This window comes from Onychostruthus taczanowskii, unplaced genomic scaffold (genome assembly GCF_017590055.1).
Source record: "Onychostruthus taczanowskii isolate IOZ18803 unplaced genomic scaffold, ASM1759005v1 scaffold14, whole genome shotgun sequence".
Classification (NCBI taxonomy): Eukaryota; Metazoa; Chordata; class Aves; order Passeriformes; family Passeridae; genus Onychostruthus; species Onychostruthus taczanowskii.
In genome coordinates this window covers 2,113,360-2,132,977 of record NW_024498573.1, presented here as the reverse complement: position 1 = coordinate 2,132,977, position 19,618 = coordinate 2,113,360, and the positions used below count along the sequence as shown (strand labels likewise).

General features: G+C 48.6%; 1 protein-coding gene across 1 annotated transcript in view; it reads left to right on the top strand.

Annotated features, from left to right (window-relative positions):
* The first annotated feature begins 399 nt into the window (after positions 1-399).
* Positions 400-19,618, top strand: part of NEURL1B (neuralized E3 ubiquitin protein ligase 1B) — a 30,568-nt gene continuing 11,349 nt past the window's right edge. The window contains exon 1 of the mRNA XM_041397948.1: positions 400-515. Coding sequence (XP_041253882.1) covers positions 485-515 — 31 coding nt within the window. The 5' untranslated portion in view covers positions 400-484. The remainder of the gene's footprint in view (positions 516-19,618) is intronic.

Below are 19,618 nucleotides of genomic sequence, written 5' to 3'. Positions count from 1 at the left end.
TCGGCTCCCAGTGCTCCCCAGTGCAGCTGGTGCCCTTCGGGGAGGTGTTGCTGATGGACAGGTGTGCTTGTGCTACCGGAGAAAGAGGACTTTTTTTTTTTTTTTCTTCCTAGGAGGAAGAGGCAAAAGGTGTGTCGGGGGTCTCTGGGGGCTCCGGAGGAGAGCCGGGCCCGTGTTTGCCCAAATCCCCGGCTGGCAGCTCCTCCGACAGGTGCCAGTGGGTGCTCCCCGGAGAGCACACCCCCGGAATGGCACCGGGACAGGGATGGGGCAGAGCGGCACAGCCCGGACAGACACAGGGACAGGAACAGGGATGGGGGCAGAGCAGCCTATCCCGGAGGGACACAGGGATAGGGATGAGGCAGAGCAGCCCATCCCGGAGCCGGGGGCGGGCGCGGAGCGGCGGCGGGAGGCGGGCGCTGTCCATGGCCCTGCGGAGCTCCGGGCGGCCCCGGGCTCCGCCGCGCCGCCGAGCGAGCGAGCGATGGGCAACACGGTGCACAAGACGCTGGCAGGTACCGGCGGGGGCGCGGGGCTGCGGGCGGGGGGCGCGTCCTGCCCCGGGGATGCTGCGGGCGAGCGGCGGCCGCTGTGCCTCCCCAGCCGCGGTGCGAGGCTCCCCGGGAGAAGCCGAGCGTGTCAGCAATCCCGGGAGAAGCCGAGCGTGTCAGCAATGGCCGGAGAAGCCGGGCGTTTCGGGAATTTTTTGCGGCGATGCGCGGCGGGCGGGGATGCTTCAGCGCGGGGTGAAGCGGGGCTGATCCCGCAGCGGGAGCGGCGCTTCCCAGCCCTCGCACCCGCTCCTCGGAGGGGCTTTCTGCTTCGTTTCGCCTTCTCGTTGTATTATTTTAATATAACTTTTTAATGGGGGGAGACGGTAATTGTTCGGAGCGGCCGGAGGAAAACTGCAGCGAGGTCTGAGATGTTGGGTGGGCTGCCCTGGCTTTAAAACTGCCTTTTTAGCCAATTCTGCACTTGGACAAGAGATGTACAGATTCTTTTCCTTTGCAAGTTCGTAACTGTGGGGTTCTCTCCCCCCTCGGAGAATCTGTGCATAATAAAAGCAGTTGGTCTCTATAGACTCAACAGTGTTGAATTACTGAGCCCTTGCCAGGCTGTATCTTCAGCTACTTTGCTTTTCTTTTCTTTTCTGCTCTTGCAGAGCTCCTGCATTGCATCCTTTGTACTTCAGGCTCCCATAAATAAAAAGGGTATTATTAAACTTATTTAAAGAAGCAGGAGGACCTATTGAACACATACACGTCTGCCTGTAATCAGCCGGGGAGCTGAATATAGAAATAAAGAGAGGAATAGATTAGCATTTGGATGTGCCACATATTGTCTTTGCAAAGAGAGGGTGCCTGGGACCTTCAGGGCACAAAAGAAAGCTGCTAAGCTCGTGGTTTAGCTATGAAGCAGCGATTAGATTTCTAGTTGCATCTCCTCTCATTCTCTATTACATTTAAATGGGACATTAGCTCCTCTCATAATAAGGAAGTTTTCAGTTTTTTTTCAATACTTCACCAACTGGCAAGTAAAGGCATCGTGAGGAGTGCATGACCTTGGAGGAAATTTATTTTTTTTTAGCTGGGGGCACATGCAAAAAACCTGTGAGAGGAAAAAAAAAAAAAAAAAAAAAAGCCAGGGAAACATCTTTGGGTCAGCAGAGGTTACCCCGGTCAGGCTGGAACTTCCCAGAGAAAAATATCTGTACCTGCTGGGCCATGGGATCCTGCTGAGAGCCGTGTTCCAGCAGGCTGGGAGTTGTACCAGCCCTTCTGCCTGGTGCTAGAACAGTCTCTCCTGAGCAGCCTCCACATGCTCAGCCCTCCACACGTGAATTTAAAAAAAGGGATGACATCAGCTGCACCGCAGTGATTCAGGACTTCCTCGCGGTGCTTTCGAAAGGAGTTGTTAAAGAGGAAAAGTTTGATGGGGGGGAAAAACGAAGGCTTGATTTATGGAGACCTCCCAGCTCAAGCGTTTGTTCTGGTGGCCTAGAAAATCTCGGTCGTGTCCCTCCAGGTGGAGGCTGTCTGGGAGGATTGCAGCGCTGGGGACGGTCCATTTGCAAACATTTGTCAAATTGCGCAAGGCAAAGCTATGCAGGACACTTGAATGCCTTTGCCGAGGGCTGGATGATGCTGGAAATGTGTCTTTCCCCCAAATTCAGCTCGCTTTTTACAAGAGTGATGACAGCCCGAAGGAGCTGTTAACCTGTGGCTGCAGAGGAGCTTTTGGATGTTTGCAGTTCGGAAGTTTATGAATGTCTTTTGTCGGGTTGGACCCCATTCAGCAATTTTTCATATGAAATTGAATTTTGGATGGATTGTTTGTCTTTCATTATCCAAATGGCATTGCGGAGGGAAGCAGGTTTAGAACTGTTCTTGGAACAGTCCTTTTGAAAATTAGAAAGTTTTTCCGGAAGACTGAATGGTTGGATGAAGTCCTATTTATAAATGTGAGGGCTGTTTAGAATTACTCAAAGATAATCAGTCAGAATTAAGTCTTTCCTTTTCTTGGTCCAAAATGCACCTCTTTCTTCACCCTGCAGACTGAGCAAGGCACTTTCACTCTCATTTTGACAAACAGAGGAATTGTTCTCTGTCCCATGGACTGAAGAAACTTCTTAATAAAACCCAAACAATCAAACAGAACATCTTCAAACTGAAATTTGCTTACTTGTGTTAAATTGATTCAGTGCAGAATCACTTTGGTCGTTTTGTTCACCATAAATAGCTTAAGGTAGAAAAAGCCTTTCCAATGCAATCAAATGTAGAGGGAATGTGGAGGGACCTAGCTCCTGGAAAAGCCAAACAAGCAGCAGTTCAGGTTTTATACAGAAACGTCAATGCTTTTCTCAAACAGCGGAATTCAGTTTTAAATCCTATTGAAGACAACTCATTTTTATACCCGACTTTGTCCCAATGGGCTTGAACAAACCGTTCTTGTTGCATCTTTAAACCCTCGCCCAGCCTCATCCGTTTCCGTGGAACGATGCAAGAGCACACGCTGTCGGTGCCGGAGGGATCCGTGCAGGAGCTTGGGAAACTCGTCTTTGCCAAGCACCCGGTGGTTAGCACACAATGGGCCGAGGCTCTGTCAAATTAACAGCGAGGTTCATGACGAGTCATGGGGCTGTGGCTAATGAGAGGCATTCCCGAGGAAGGGAGAGGAGCTGGGATGTGTCAGATGCGCTCAACAACGGGCCTGAGGTGCTGCTGGAAGTCGCTGTTATCTGGGTGACAGCTAAATGACACACGACACACGCGGCTGCTGCCTCCGGGCTGCCCCTGGGATGCTCCCGGAGCCCTCGGGATGCTCCGGAGCAGCTCCAGCATCTCCTGCCCGAGCAGCTCCGGCACAGCCTGGGAAGGGATGCTGCTGTTTCCCTGCTCCCCTGTCGCTGTTTCCCTGCTCCCCTGTTTCCCTGCTCCCCTGCTCCCATGTCCCTGTTTCCCTGTCCCCCTGTTGTTTCCCTGCTCCCCTGTCCCTGTTTCCCTGCTCCCCTGTCCCTATTTCCCTGCTCCCCTGTCGCTGTTTCCCTGCTCCCCTGTCCCTGTTTCCTTGCTCCCCTGTTTCCCTGCTCCCCTGTCCCTGTTTCCCTGTTTCCCTGCTCCCCTGTCCCTGTTTCCCTGCTCCCCTGTTTCCCTGTCCCTGTTTCCCTGCTCCCCTCGCCTCCCTGCCCATGGCCCCAGGTGATTTGCGGGCAGCTGGGTGAGGCAAGAGGGAATTGTTGGTTCTTGAGGCACGGTGTTCTCCTGGCTCCTGCAGGTGATGGGCAGCGCCTGCCTGGCCTGCAGAGCGGGCTGGGAGCTGCTGGTTCTGTGGCATTTGTGGCTCTGTGCCTGGTTTTCTGCAGGGAATCGCTTTGGAGAGAGGCAGGGAGCAGCACAAAGCACCCCGGTGTCGTGGATGGGGCTCCTTTCTCCGTGGGGCTCCTTTCTGCAGGCACACACAGGGCTCAGGAAAGGGTTAATAACCAGAGGGAGCAGGAAGATGCCGGGACCTCAGCAGGGCAGGCTTGGGAGAGGGGAAAATTCCTCTGATCCAGGGAAACCCTTGTGAGGAGCAGTGTCTGGGAGGCTGGGACAGCAGCGTGTGCTCGTGGTGGCAGGGGGAAGGTGGACAGCTGCTGGGACACAGCAGGCACTCACCACCCCCGGCACGAGTGAAGGACTTTCCACTCGGGATCCAGTTGTTGGTCCTGACCCAAATAGGGGCATTGGTATTTAAAAAAGGAGCCAAATTCCCTTTTTAGAATCTGGCTGGGATCTGATTGCTGCGCTTCTCCCACAGCCTTCCTCACAACTGCGAGGAATACCAAGTATGAGTGGCATTTGTGTCTGGTAAACACGAGGGAGAATGGGGCTTGTTCTGGCACAAGTGACTTCGGTGCAAGAAATTATTTTGTATTCTTAAGGAAAAGGTTTCTAATCATTAACCTGCCCTCAACAAGGCAGAAATCCCAAGTTTAGACCTTCACCAGGCTGGTGCTCCCAGCTGCCAGGCCAAACAGGGATGGTTGGAGGGTGCTGGTTACGGCAGAGCAGCAGGAATTTACAGCATGTGGGTTAAAAAAGACATTTCTGTGTATGCTTTTTCAAAATACTGATTCAGTCCTCCTCTAAGAAATGAGGAGAAAAGTCCATGCAGCGGGAAAAGATCTCTCTGCCTTTTCCAGGGTCTAAAATTTCACTTGAAGGAGTACTTTTGTTTAGATTTGTTTTCTGGTCCCTCCTCCTTCAGCTGCTAGTGATGCACTGTGGGAGGAGTTTTGTTATTGTCAGGAGCTCAGTAAATTGTTTGATTTGGCTCCAGTCTGACTTCAAGAAAACTACAAAAAAACACTTCAGGTTGTTCTGGTTTGAGTGAAAAAGGTACCTGTTCAGACCAGTTTTTGGTTTGGGTTTGGTTCAGTGCTGATCAACACGGACTGCAGGTGTTAGTCCAGCCCAATTTTGCCTGTTTTTCTGCATCTTTTAGGCTGGCAGTTGAGGTTCTGAGAGTCTGTCACTGATTTTGATGACTCCCTGTGTGACCTTTAAGCAAGTGGCTTTATCACTTTTTTTTTTTTTTATCACTTTATCAGGATTGCTTTGAATGTAAGGGAGGTAGGAAACCCTGGCTCACATGGGGGTACAAGAGTTAATTAATTATGAAGTATCTCCTGGAAGAAGGTCACAGAAGTGAAAAAAAAAAAAAAAAAAAAAAAGAGAAAAGATTAATTCACTGCTTTCTTAGCAACCTTCTGCTTTTCCACTCTTCAAAAGGAAACCTGTGAGGCTGCTCAGCCTTCTCTGGGATTTAGGGCTGGAGCAGGTTGGTTGTGCACCGAGGGCTCTCTTTAACCACTGTACATGCCCCAAACTGTGCTGCAGCCAACTGGCACGATTAATTCAGCCTTTGGCACCTCGGCTCTGGAGGCTGGAGGAACAACTGCGCTCCAATCCAGGCAGGCATCGCCTCCCAGGCTGGTGTTAAATGGAGCTGTGTCATGCCCCGTGGCCCACGGGCTGTCACACACGCTCAGCGCTGTGCCAAGTGTGTCATTAAAGCCAGAGCTTTCCCTGCTCTCCCCTGGGTAGTGCTGGGCAGGTGCCCTCTCTCTTTTTTTAATTTTTTTTTTTAAATTTTAATTATTTATGCTCCAGAGGGGAATCGCTTTGCTCGGAATTCTGGCAAGCAGCACTTTCCCCACTTTTATTTCTTTCTGTTTCTTCGGATCACTGCTGCAGGCCAGGAGGAGCTGTGTGTGTCAGCACCTCAGCCTCCTGCAGACGCTGAAAATCCCACCCCAGGGTCTGTCTGGGTGGGCAAAGCCCTCCCCGCAGGCAGAGGAAATCGTGGCTTCCAGCACATTATCATCCGACAACCTATGGAATTGCTAAAGGATGTTTAAGGTGTTTAACTCCGGGCAGCCAGGTCTGAAGGCGCGGGCATTCGTGTTTATTTGACAGGAGAAGGATGAGTCAGTGCCAGCCTCATGCCGGGTTCCTCTCCCGGTCCTGCTGAGGCTCCTCCTTGCTCTCACACTGCCTGGCTTTTCAATCAGGAACGCAAATCAGCACCTCTGAGCTCCGGGGGGGATTTCTCCTCCCTGAGCTGTGGAGCTGCTCTTGGGGCAGCCGTGTCCCGCCGCAGGGTTTGCCTTGAAAGGAAACATTTTCCTCCTGCCCAGCATCCCGCTGTTTACAGAGCCTATCTGTGCCTTGGCAGCTAAATTAGGAGCAGGCTCTCCTCACCGGGATGGATGTGGTGGGCTCGGGAGAGGAGCAGGGAGTGGTGCAGGCAGGCAGAGGGAGAGCCCGTGGCTCATCTTCCTACAAAGTCCCCGGCAAAATGAGAACGAAAATTCACTCCTCTCCCAGCCCAGAGGGGCTCAGGGTTCTGAGCTGGGGTTCCCTCTGGAGCCCCAGGTTTTTGGGGGCTGGGCTGGGTGAGTGGCACTGCCTGGGGGCCGGGGTGCCATCCAGGTGGCAATCTGGGTGACCCCACCAGCAAAGGCTGTCCCCATGGAGTAGGCTGGATGAGATTCCCTGGAATACCTTCTCAGATCCCGCCTGGATTTCCCCACGGGGAAGGGGTGTGAGATCCTCCATCTCTTTGCGTTTCTGTGGGGAGGGGTTTGTGTAATGGTGTGAATTATAACGTCTGTGTTGTCTCAGCCTTCTCGTGAGACTGAAAATAGAATAAAAGTTTTTAAAACGCCTCTCAGTTACCCCATCTCTGAGTCAAAAAAGGTTATAATCCGACACATTTCCACGTTATTATCTCCTGTGCTTGTCTCCCCCTGCCTGGGGCAGTTTTTGGGAGCAGTTTGGAGTCCTGTGCCCTGCACAGCAGCCAAACCACGGGGCTGACTCACAACCTGCACCTTCCCCCTCCTCAGGAGCTCCTGGGCCACTTTTGGGACTCCCTGGCAGCCAAATTCTCCAGATTATCCAGAGGGCAGGGGTGTGCTCGGCTGCCAAGGAGTGGGGCAGGCCTTGGGGAAGGGCCTGGCTCCCTGGCACAGCTCAGGAGAGTTCCTCTGGCTGCCCCAGCTCCAGGAAGCTCTGCTGGAGGAGGATTTCCATACTTCGTCCTGTCCTCTCATCCAGGCAGCTTCTCCACCCTTGTTTGGTGTCACTGATGTGTGTCCTGGAGGGGACAGAGCCTGGGCCAGTGGAATTTTGGCGCCCTTAGTGAGGTTCTACCACTTGTCCTTCCCATCCCAGCTCTTTCACCAGAGGCATCAGCAGGGGCAGGCCCTCCCAAGGCTCTGTGCCCATGGGAGGACTGTTTTTGGTGGGAAGGAGATGCTGTTTACTCTGTGTTCTTCCCTGTCTCAGTGATGGCTGTGTTTATTTTCCCTGTGTATGATAAAAAGAATGAATCACTGGCACTGAGAAAGCTTTATTTCACCTTACCTGTGCCAGCTTTCCCCTTCAGACCTGGATGCCCCATTGTCTCAATTACTGAGTGCTGGAACATGAATTCCTGGTGTCTGAGCAGTTGCAGTGGGGCTTTGGGGAGGAGGGAGGAAGGAGAAAGTGATTTCTTGCTTGTTAATTTGTTTTCCCCCCTGTGTCCAGGGAGATCTCCTCCTCTGTTTTGTGTAAGCAGGGCTTGCTTTCCACCCAGGAGGTTTTTTTTCTCCCTGGGTTCTTTCAGACCTCTGGCAATGGAGCAGCTCAGGAATCTCCTGCTGAGAGGATCTGACCCCAATCCTTCCCCCTTTCCAGCAAAACCATGTCTTTTTTTTTTGCCTTTCTGCACCCTTCTGCTATTAGGAAACCAAATCAGAAGATAAAAAAATGATTTATTGCTTCAATTGCACAGGAAGATTCCTTAAAGACAAAACCATCTAACTGCACTTCAAAGCCTTCCCTGTGCAGCTGGGAAATCACATTTAAGATTTTTTTTAAGAGCTGCTGATGCTTTGAGGGGAGAAGGATGGATGGAGTTGTGATTGTGGTTGCTGGCTGGGAGTTGCGTGTGACTGGTTTAATTTTTGAACTTTGCTGGTTTTACTATGGATTTTTTTATAATAATGATAATTCTGTACTTTAGGAATTCTCCTATTTTAACCATTTTCCTGTGATTGCATTCCTGATAGGAAAATGTCAAATGGTAATGTGGGAGAAATAAATAGACACGTAAAAGCAAAGCTCTGGGTTTCGTTGTCTGTGTGACAACACAGGGGAAACAATCAGTCAAGAAAGAATTCCCTTGAGCAAAAGTTTTCCACCAGGTTTCCAAATGCCAGGGAATAAAGATTTTTGATTTTTGCCCTCCTCCACAACTCAAACATTGAATCCTCCAGGCCCTGCCTGGAGAAGCCAAAGATAAAAGATAGAATATCCCATTTGGCGGCACAAATGAAATAATTTCATTCAAGTTTATCTCACTCTGCTCAGAGATAACTGGCACTGTGGCACAGCTTTCCTGAGCCTGTTATCTCCTCTGGTCCCATCGGGACACCAGCTGCTCAGCTTGATGTCTTCTGGAATTTATGGAGTGCAGTTCAAAAGTTATCTCCTCAGCTTGAAAGCATAATTCCTAATGAGGGAAATTTGCTGTTTCTTGGGGTCTTAAACTTGACATGGTTGGATGGAGCTTTTTTTTCCCTGGGAACACAAAACTCTACTCCAGATCTGCCTGGTATAGTGTCCTGGGAGTGGTTAAAATTCTGTTAAGGGGGAGCAGCTCAGAGGCTGCAGTGAATTTTGGGGAGAAGACAGGAATTTTGAGCATGTATTCTCAGGTAGGTTAGCACCCATGCAAAGCCTTGGTGGAATAGTTCTATCACTGGAGAATAAGAATAATAAGAATAAAAACAATAATAAGAACAATAAGAGTAGTTCTATCACTGGAGATCTTAAAGAACAAGTTATTTTTATTTGTTATTCATCAGCTAGGAATGGAATGAGTTGAACTGGACCACCAGGGCTAAAGGTGGGTTTGGTAATCCCTGTAGGCTCCTGGCAAAAAGCTGTGTCCCCTTGTGACCCCTTTAGGGGCTGTTCTGTGCTGGTCCTTTCCTCAGGACACCTGCAACAACTCTTGATTGTTTTGTCCTGCCAAGTGAAAGGGTTTCCAAGAATGAAAACTGAAATAATTTTCTAAGTGGCCGTTGCTTGTAGAGATAAAGAGCTTCTTCCCCTGGCAGGTATTTCAGAATTCCAGGTGTTTGGTGCTCTCTCCTGGAGTGGAGGTGTCCCCTGCAGGGTGCAAGGCAGATCTCCACCGGGGCTCCTGATTTGTGGGGTTTTAAACAAAATTACCGGGTGGTTTGGCAGCAGCTCGAGCTGCCGATGCCATCAAAGGCACCGGGTGAGAAGGACAGAAGCTCCACAAGGCTCAATTTCACGGAAATCCATCTGGGGTAAAGTTTATACAAAGTGATCTCAGCCCCTGTAACTCTGTGGCTGTAAACACCCCAGCCCGGAGCAGGGCTTGTGCCTGAGGATTGGATCCTGGGGATTGTGATTCCTGTAATCCTGGGAATTGTGATCCCTTTTATCCAGGGGATTGTGATCCCTGTTATCCTGGGGATTGTGATCCCTGTTACCCTGGGGATTGTGATCCCTGTTACCCTGGGGATTGTGATTCCTGTTATCCTGGGGATTGTGATCCCTGTTATCCAGGGGATTGTGATTCCTGTTACCCTGGGGATTGTGATCCCTGTTATCCAGGGAATTGTGATCCCTGTTACCCTGGGGATTGTGATCCCTGTTACCCTGGGGATTGTGATCCCTGTTATCCTGGGAATTGTGATCCAGGGGTTTGGAAGGGGTGGGAAGAGACACCACAAACCCAAACGCTGTCCAGCGACCAAAATCAACCTCCTGAGCCCCAGTGCTGCTTCCAGGGATGTCAGAGTGGCTCAGGGCAGGCTCTGTCTGACTCCAGGATGCTTTTCCCACCCTTGTGCTGAGCTAGGGGCCTCGGATGGATGCAGGAAAACTTCTCCCTGCCTTCCTCAGAGGATGGGCTCAGTAATCTTAAGAGATCTTCTCCAGCCTAAACTCTGCTTCATGCCTTCAGACATCTGACAAGTGCTTTATGTAAGACCTCTCAGATCCGTGGAATTGTGCAGGAAGGGGGATTTTATTTTGGTTTTTTTTTTTTTTTTTTTTGTGGAATAAGAATTGCTTTCTTCCAAATTAGCTTAGTCTGCTGCTGACGTCACCCGCTGTGCCAAGGCCTGGGAGTTTGCCAAATTCCAGGCTCTGCTCTGAGATGTGGCAACCAGGGATCTGCTGGCCTGGGCACCCTGCCTGCTGCCAGAACTTCCATGTCTAGACAAAGGATGCAGCTCACCTGCAGGGCTCAGCCATCCCCTCTGTTTGTTTTGCTAGAGCACAGTCATTAAGAGATGAATTTATATTAAAGGCTTCCAAGAAATGCCTCTGCAACCCCAATGTTTATGTAAGAGAGACCGAGAAATTCATAATTTATTGAATTTGTGTGTGTTCTGCTTGGGATTATTCATTGGAGGAACATACTAAGTGATTTTTTGTATCCTAGTAACCAACTGCGGTTGCTTTTCCATGAATAATCTTTCTAGTTTAACTTGACCAGTCAAATCTAGAAGGGAAAACTCAAATTAAATTTTCAAGGCTCAGATAGCTTTTGCAGGTGAGAGAGAACACATTTTTTTCTCCCTCATTTAACCACATAATGATCAGATTGACAGATGCTGTCTGGAGAGTTGGATTTTCCCGAGCAGAACAAGAGTGGAAGTTTGACTCGTTATGAACTGAGCTTCACAACTTGATTTCTTTAATATTCATAATTAATGAATTGGTTAAAATAGTCCTTTCCTCCCTCAATCTGATGGTTTCCAGGGCAGATTTTGAATAGCAATGCAGATTATTTCTCTTTTGTGGGGAGCACAGCGTGGGCGGTCTCCCATCAGCTCATGAGGACACTCTGATGGTTAATTAATAAAATGATTTGTGAATTAGTTCTCCCTGCCTTGCCAGCCCTGTGTGGAACAGCTGGAGTATCACTTAATAGGAGTGTGTTCACATTCTTCTTCAAAATTTATTTTGATTCAAAAGGACCCCTTTTCAAAGTTATGTTTCGAGGGGTTGTGTTTCTTTCAAAATGCCTCTTGCTCTTAGAAACATTAAAAGCTACTTTGAGAAGCAAAACAAAAATAAGAATTTCCTTCCCAGCTCCCTGGGCGAGCTCCTCGTTTCTCCCACCCTCGTGGAGCACTCAGCTGACCATCATCTCCACAGCAGAGGGCAGAGGGACATTCCTCCCTCAGAGGTCAACACCACTTCTCATTTCAAACCAAACTCTTTGCAAAGCATCTTTTTGTATGCATTCCTATTTAGTCAATGTTTACAGCCCCGTGCACATTGACTGCACTCCTGTAAATACCAGAGTCTGTGGGCACGCTGGAGGAATCCTCTCCAAACCACGTCAAGCAGCCCTTAACCACTGGCTCAGATTTTCCTTGGAGATGAGATTGATGGTGTGACCTCGTTACACAGCCCCAGAAGGAGAGAGAAGCTTTCCCTGTGTGCCTCAAGATTGTGACCATGATTTCCCCTCCCTGATTTGCCCCCTGCCTCCTTTTCTTGGGCACGTGGAGCAGTCCTGCTTTCCTCCTTTGCAGGGGGCTAAAGGTGGTGGGCACAAATGTTGGGTAGGGCAGTGCTGAGGATGTTTCTGTGTCCATATTTCTGCATTTCCCTTTCTGTTCCCATTCCTGCATTTCCCTTTCTGTGCCCATTCCTGCATTTCCCTTTTCTGTGCCCAATCCTGCATTCCACTTTCTGTGCCTATTCCTGCATTTCCCCTTTCTGTTCCCATTCCTGCATTTTCCTTTCTGTGCCCATTCCTGCATTTCCCTTTCTGTGCCCATTCCTGCATTTCCCTTTTCTGTGCCCATTCTTGCATTTCCCTTTTCTGTGCCCATATTCCTGCATTTCCCTTTCTCTGCCCATTCCTGCATTTCCCCTTTCTCTGCCCAATCCTGCATTTCCCCTTTCTGTGCCCATTCCTGCATTTCCCCTTTCTGTTCCCATTCCTGCATTTCCCTTTCGGTGCCCATATTCCTGCATTTCCCTTTCTCTGCCCATTCCTGCATTTCCCCTTTCTGTTCCCATTCCTGCATTTTCCTTTCTGTGCCCATTCCCGCATTTCCCTTTCTGTGCCCATTCCTGCATTTCCCTTTGGACTGGTTGCTGTTGGGCATCTCCGGCTGTCACTCATCATCACACACTCAACATCTCAGACCTTTGTCCTACCCAGCCAAGGCTCTTCCCATGCTCTCCCTGTCTTTTGGATAATCCTGGGGTTTACAGTGGTACTGGGAGCACTTAAGAATCCTCAGATTCTGGAGGGGAAAATGCTGCTTGAACCTGAATCACCAGCAGAAATGTGTCCTTCACACTGGGAACAAATCCTTGCTCTCAGCTCCTCATAGATCTCAGATCTCATTTTAAGTTCCATGAGGAGCTGCTGAAGGAGCTGGGAAGGGTCTGGAGCCCCAGGAGGGGCTGAGGGAGCTGGGAAGGGGCTCAGCCTGGAGCAAAGGAGGCTCAGGGGGACCTTGTGGCTCTGCACAGCTCCTGCCAGGAGGGGACAGCCGGGGGGTCGGGCTGTGCTCCAGGGAACAGGGACAGGAGCAGAGGGAATGGCCTCAGGCTGGGCCAGGGCAGGCTCAGGGTGGGCACAGCAGGAATTTCCCCATGGAAAGGGTGCTCAGGCACTGGAACTGCCCAGGGAGCTTTGGAGAGCCCATCCCTGGAGTGTCCCGGGAAGGGCTGGAGGTGGGACTGGGGGCTCTGGGCTGGGGACAAGGTGGGGATGGGGCACAGCCTGGATTTTATGATCTTTTGATGATCTTTTGCAAGCAAAATGGTTCTGGGATTCTTTGCTGGTTTTCCTGCAGTTCTGTTCTGATCTGGCATTTTGAAATGCTCCATGAGCAGTGAAAGCCACAGCACTCAGTGTCTGATGGGTTTGGGACCACGGAAATCCCTGCTGTGGCTCTGTTTTGGTAACTTCAGGCTCCCTGTACCTTTGGAATCCCTTTTCCAGCTCAGAATCCCAGGAAGATGATGCAAATGGGAGCTTCTGGGTGTCCTGAATTTCGAAGAACTGGAGGGACAGTGTGGAGCTGTGTTTTATTGTGGCCAGAACCACAGAGGCTGTGAGCTGTCAACACATAATTGTGCATTTTGTGTTTGGTAGTAAAAGTTTGTTCTACCAAAAAAAGAACAAAAAGAACTGCCCAAAGAGGAACAAATTCCTTCTCTCTTTGCAGCTTTTCAGATGTGATTTATAGGTGTGTTTTTCCAAGTAAGTCCAAACAAGGGCAGTGAATGGCTCTGAATTAGTTTGATTCTGTTAATTGAAACAAGAGACATCTGGGTGGAAATGGGAGGGTTTAGGCAGCTGGATATTATTTTTTTTTTTGTTTCATGTGGGATTTCTAATATTCCCAATTCCACAGTTACCAAGGAGTGCTGTTGGACTGTGCACTGGGTATTAGAGGTGGAAATGATCAATGAAAAACGCAAAAAACCCCAAAATACAGCTGTAACAATAACAATAACTGGCAGCTCTGCAGTGAACTGCTTGGAAGGTATTGACCAAAGGAGTTCTGCTGAACAACAGCCCAAGCTCCACGTTAAAAAAGTGAGAAAACAGGGTGTAAATTAGGGCTTGGTACTGCCTGGACCTGGCCATTGCAGTGTTCTTTGCTCCATAATTCACACCTTCATCCCAAGGATTCTTTCCTCTGGGGCAGGGAGCAAAAAAACCCAAAAATATTGTTTTCATCATTTTCTGGCTTTTCAACAACGCAAGGAATTGTGTTTCATCTCCAGATTGTTTTTGCTTCACCTGCCTCTGTCATATTTTGGCTGTGATACAAAGACAGAAAGAATAAAGGGAGAAAAATGCTGGTGTTGATTTAGGTGTGCTGGGTTCAAACCCCACTGGAATTAAGGTTGACACAGAGGCTTAAAAATAAACCTCTCTTGCTCAAATCCCTCTTGTGTTGAAATAACTGAAGACATTTGAGATGAAGGAAGGGGGCTGAGGTCATGGTGTGTCCAGTAATGGTATGACTGTATTTGGTTTTTTTTGTTTGTTTGGACAGTTTAATGTCTTGAAGTGGGTCTTGTTTCCTCTTATTAATTCCTGCAAATATCATGGAAAAGGATCTCAGAGCTGAGCCATGCAGCAGCCAAGTGTTGCACAACCACCTGCCTCTCAGAATGCCTTCACAGCTTAGCAGAGAAATCTGCATTTTTAAAAACCTCAGCTAAGGAAAAGAGGGATGCATCTTTTTTTAGTGGGATGTTTTCCTGTGTTTCTGGACCAGAATGCTACTCTTTTATTTTTTTTTCCCCTTGCTTTTTTCTTTTGCCCTTTAACATTTTTTTTGGATTTGTTTCTGAAGTACTTAGAAAAAAGCCCCAGCTTGTTTGTCTGAATATTTACTAAAACAGCCAACGAAATATGTGATGTTATTGTACAGGTTGGACTCTACACGAGTTGAGTGAGGTCATCAGAAGGAGAATTTGGCCAGATGAAATTTCCTTGAAATCTCCCTGCTGGGACAGAGCTGGCTTGAGGCAGCAGCCCACCAGTACAGCCCCAGGAGAGCCCCCAGTCCCACCAGTCCCACCAGTCCCACTGTCCCTCAGCCATTCCTCCAGGGAAACGAGCCTGGCAGAGGAGCAGAGCTGTTCTGTGCCCCTGATTTAATTATAACCAGTTATTACCGTTGTTTTGCCCTGTTTTGGATTCTTTACATATTGTTTTGGAAAAGCTTAGTGGAATCGCAGCCTTTGTATATATAAAATATAGGGTGATTGAAGAGCTGGCCACTGCTTTATTTAGCTTCCTCAGCCATGCGTTCCTCCCCAGGCATTTTCCCCTCCTGCTGCCAGATCACTGTTTAAATTGTGTGTAAATAGAAAAGGAACTGTGGACAGAGTTAAAAAATGCTGGAAGTGGGGTTTACTGGGAAGAACACCCTCCTAGAGGCCTTTTCCTGGGGTTTTTGGCTCTTTGGGCAGATCTAAAGCCCTCGATGGGTGGCACTGTTAAATCTGATGGCTCTCTGGTTATCCATCCCTGCGTGGACTGGAGTAGCTCCACTGTTTTTTTGCTTTTCATCTGAATTCTTTGGAGTTCAGAGAAGTTGTAATTGGGAGGAGAAAAATAAAAAGGGACTCTTAGAACCACTGTGAAGAGAGATAAAGACAAAAGAAGCTCCTGTAAAAGTGAGGAAGCAAAGAAAAAGAGCAGGTTTGTTCCTTTTGTCTTGAGGGTTTTTTAGGAAAAGTTGAAGGTGGAATGAATGGCCAGGATCTCCTTCCTGCACCTGCAGCATTGCTCCAAGTGCTGATCTCACCCTTCATAGAATCCCAGAATGGTTTGGGTTGGAAGAGACTTAAAGATCATTCCACCCCCCTGGCATGGAAGGGACACCTTCCCTAGCCCAGGTGCTCATCATCTGCAGCTTTTCTTCCTCCCCAGCCCTGGAGCTGGAGGATTCCTGTGCTCAGGGGGAATTTTCTGGTGTTTTCAGGGAGTGTGGAAATCACACTCCTGGCTGGAACCTTGCACGCCCCACCTGAGTCATCCACCGAGCCTCCCAGCACAGCTCGTGGCCTGGCCTAGCTCCAAACATGCTTTTGGGAGGTGGGGAAGGCGTGAGGATTGTGTACAGCCCAACTCCAGAGGGATGAAGATAAGGTAAACACAGCTTTTTGGGGCTTTTCGGAGAACAATGCATGGAAAGTGAAGCTCAGTTGCCACTATCGCTCTTCAAATCTTTTTTTTTTTTAAATTTTCCCTGTGTCACAAGCTGCCCTCGTGGTGCAGTGCCTGTCTGTAGGGGATGGGTGGGTTTCCTGCATCGGGGAGACAACAAAATGATTTCCCTCTTAGTGTTCCTGTCCAAAGCAACACATGGATGTGCTGTGGGAAGGATGTGCTGAGCCCCAGCGCTGCACTGAAACCATGGCATGGAGTGGAACTGCAGCAGAGGATGTTCAAAGGGAATGCATGCCATCCTTCAATTTCATTAAAAGCCATTAACATTGGCATGACATGGTCACTATTTATAAATCCCCAGTGCAGAGGACTTGGTGCAGCTGGCCAGGAGAAAAGGCTCAATGGAAACAGGGAGTTTATTTGCATTAATGGTCCTTACGTGCTGCTCTGGCAGCAGGAGGAGGCTGAGGGCATGGACCATTTCAATGTCAGTGATTATGGCAGGCACAGGTTCTTGTAACTCTTCAACAAACCCCAGTCCTGACTGGAGAACACCAGAATGAAGCTTTTGAACCGATGGGTTGCTCTGAAAACCTGAGCTGTTTATCCTCTCTGTGGGGCAGGAGTTGCCTTGGAAGTGAGAAATGAACGGGGAGGAACTGGGGGCAAGGAGACCAAGCCAGGTTTTTTAATCTGTGAGGAATACTCTGTGATCTTTGCTGTGCAGAGGGATCAGCCAGGAGCAGGGGATGGTCTCACACCATGGGGTGGCTCCAGGGGCCAGCAGCACTCCCTGACACAGGAGGTTTTCGGGGTCTCTTGGGTTGCTCTTGGGCTGGGTCTGTGCTCTCACCTTGGACCCTATTTCTGTATGAATTTAGTAAATCTAAGCAGAGCCCAGCCACCCCAGAGAACATGAGGGTTTTGTTCACATCTCTGCTCCTCTCTTCCCATCCTGGGGTCTCCAGCTGTGATCATTCCTCCCAGACCAGTCTTTCCAGCCTCGAGTGTTGCATATTTTAACTCCCTCTCTGCTTTCTGCTGCACACTGCCTGTTTCTGGAAAACAACGAAAACAATAAATCACAGAAATAAACGTTTTAATCCCTGACTGACAATCACCAAGCATTTAGATTCGGAAAATATTCAGTCTTCCAACCTAGTGATGATCATTTCCAACCCAGCATTCCTCAGAAACCATTTGTGGAGTTGCTTTAAGAGCTGTCAGCTGCTCACTTCTCGCTGCTTTTGGTCACCTCCCAAAACTCCGTGATGGACTCGGAGAAGATAAAGTGAGCAGAGCAGACCTCTGCTCTCCTCAAGCTAAGCTCCACTTTCTAAAGAAGGTAAAAGTTTTGCAGACCCGTCATACATCAAGTCAGGGGCAGGGGTTTGCTTTGCTGGTGTAGGAACTCGTGTGTGTTGCACATGCAGCTGGTTAGCGAGAGCACAGCCCAAAAATCCCCACTCGGAGCTACAGTGAGAGTGGCTGACTGATCATTTCTGACAAGCTGTTTTTATCTTTAGCCAGTAGCCAAAAGTTGCAGCGGGTTTTGCACGATGGCTGTCGGATCCCTGCCGTCCCTCGGCGCTGTCTGGCTCGGGAGCGCGGCTCTGGGAGCCACACGAGCCAGGAGCTGGGTGTCGAGCCCGTGGAGCAGCCCGGGAGGAGCTGTGCCATTTCCAGGGCTCCTCATCCATCATGCTGCTGCTTTCATCGCTTGCACTGAAGGAATTAAGCTGGGATTATGGCATGAACCCTGCCTTTCCTCCATCCTGCTCGCTCTGTCTCTCATTAACCAGCTCGAAGAGTTTCTTACTCGAGTTGCAGACTCATTGACCCAGATTCCCTAATAATACAGGGAAGAGGAGATTTTTTTTTTTCCGTGCTTAATCGCTGGCTTCTGTATATACTTAGTGCTATTTATATGCAGCAGGACTAAAAGCCTGTAATAAAGATGGGGCCAACTTTGCAGCAAAATTCCTGCATGCCCAGAGCAGGAGGCACAACAGGAGAGGCAGAGGTGAGTGTGGGTGGATGTTCCCATCCTTGCAGACCCAGCAGGAGGTTTTTTTGGGGAGCAGCCCCTGCTTTCACAGCCTGATCCACCAATATTGGTTTAGCTCAGGGTTCCCCACTTTGTTCTGGAAATGCTTCTCCATTGAAGTCATGCACTGGCTTTCCTTGTGGCATATTTGATTTCTTGTACCACCAAAAGCAAAGCCAAGCAGAAGAATATTAAATTAATTATAACAATTAATATAATTAATTATATTAATCATGTCATATTAATTATATTATATATAAATATATATTTTATATATTTTATATATTTTATATATGTATGTGTGTGTATATATATATGGAAGAATATTCCTGGCTGGCTCTCCTCAGCCTCTGGGCCTCTCCTAGGTTGTGGAGGATTTGCCATCAGCACTTTCCATCCTCGGAGCAGAGCTTCTGTCGTGGTTTATTTTCTGCCCTGAGCCAGCTGGTGGTTCCTGGGAGGGACATATCAGAGTTTAGCTGCACTCCCCATCTTCTGCCTTCAAAGCTGCTGCCATGAGGAGATGTTGGGATAACCAGGAGAGTTCAGGCTTGGTCTTGGCTTTCCTTTCAGTTCTTTTATGGGATGGGGCTGAGCTCTGCTGTCAGCTCCTCACTGCAATAAAGGGGTTTCAGTTGAAAGGAGCAGCAATGCAGGAGCTCTTTTCCTGAGGACACACCAGAGGTGGAGCAGCCTGGAAAATACAGTGGGAGATGGGAGGTGGAACAAGCTGGAAATTACTGCAAGGTGCTGCTGGAGTTGCCTTTGCTGGTTTGAGAAAAAGGATCAGAATGAAAGGATTTTGCCTAATGCTGTTGGCAAATACCTCTCTGTTTTCATGGAGGTACACCTAGAAGTCCAGAATAAATACATAATTAGCTCCTGCCTGTATAAAAAAAATGGATTTTAGCATTTTAGGAAAAATCCTGCATAAAATGTTTGATTTGAAGCATTAGAGGGTTTTCTTGTGGAGACAGGCACAACTTGATTTTGTGAGCTAAAGTCAATCCCTGTTCTCTGCCAGAGATTTTTCTGAACTGTTCTGCAATGAGAAATGATGTATTTCCATGAGATATTTGCATTGAGAGTTACCTCAGTGCCACAACACAGCTTCTTTTAGTGAAAAAGTGACTTTTATCTGTCTTTTCTCCTCCCCTCCTTCACAAGTGTTTCTTCAAAAATTTCACATTTCCTGTAATTCATCACAGGCTCTTCAGTGTCCCCTTAACACCTCAATTTCTGTGTCACTCTCTTGCAAATGAACCTTTTCTGAATTCTCTGGAAGTTGGTTTCAGGTTAGAAGACCAAGCAAGGAGACATTACATCAGAACAGGCCTCCAGACTGGTCGTGCAAACCATAGGAATTTACACGGGGGGGTTTATTAATTGAATTTTCCAGTGTTTGAGCCAGCAGGACATTCAGAAATGAGGCAGATTTTTTTTTTTTGTTGTTGAATTTGGTAGCCCAGCTTTCCAAATCCACACTGTTGAGTGTGGAATAGGCCACCCCAGTGCTTCCCACAGAGATCCCTGACACATTTTCTGTATTCAAAAAAAAAAAAAGAAATAAATGTCTAGACAGCTCACTAAATTTATATGTGAGCAGATTTGTATCTCTTGTCCTCATGAGATAAGATCGTGTCGGAGCAGAATCCTGTTTCGTGCTGCTGGGGATGTTTGGTGTCTGCAGTAACAGCCTCCCCTGCCTCTTCCAGCCTCCCAGTGGCTCCAGCAGTGGAGATGTTTGGGCTCTTGTGCTGCCCAAGTGCATCCATTGAGGCCTTTTAATAAATCCCAGCTTTATTCTTTAACTCTGCCCAGCCTCTGTTC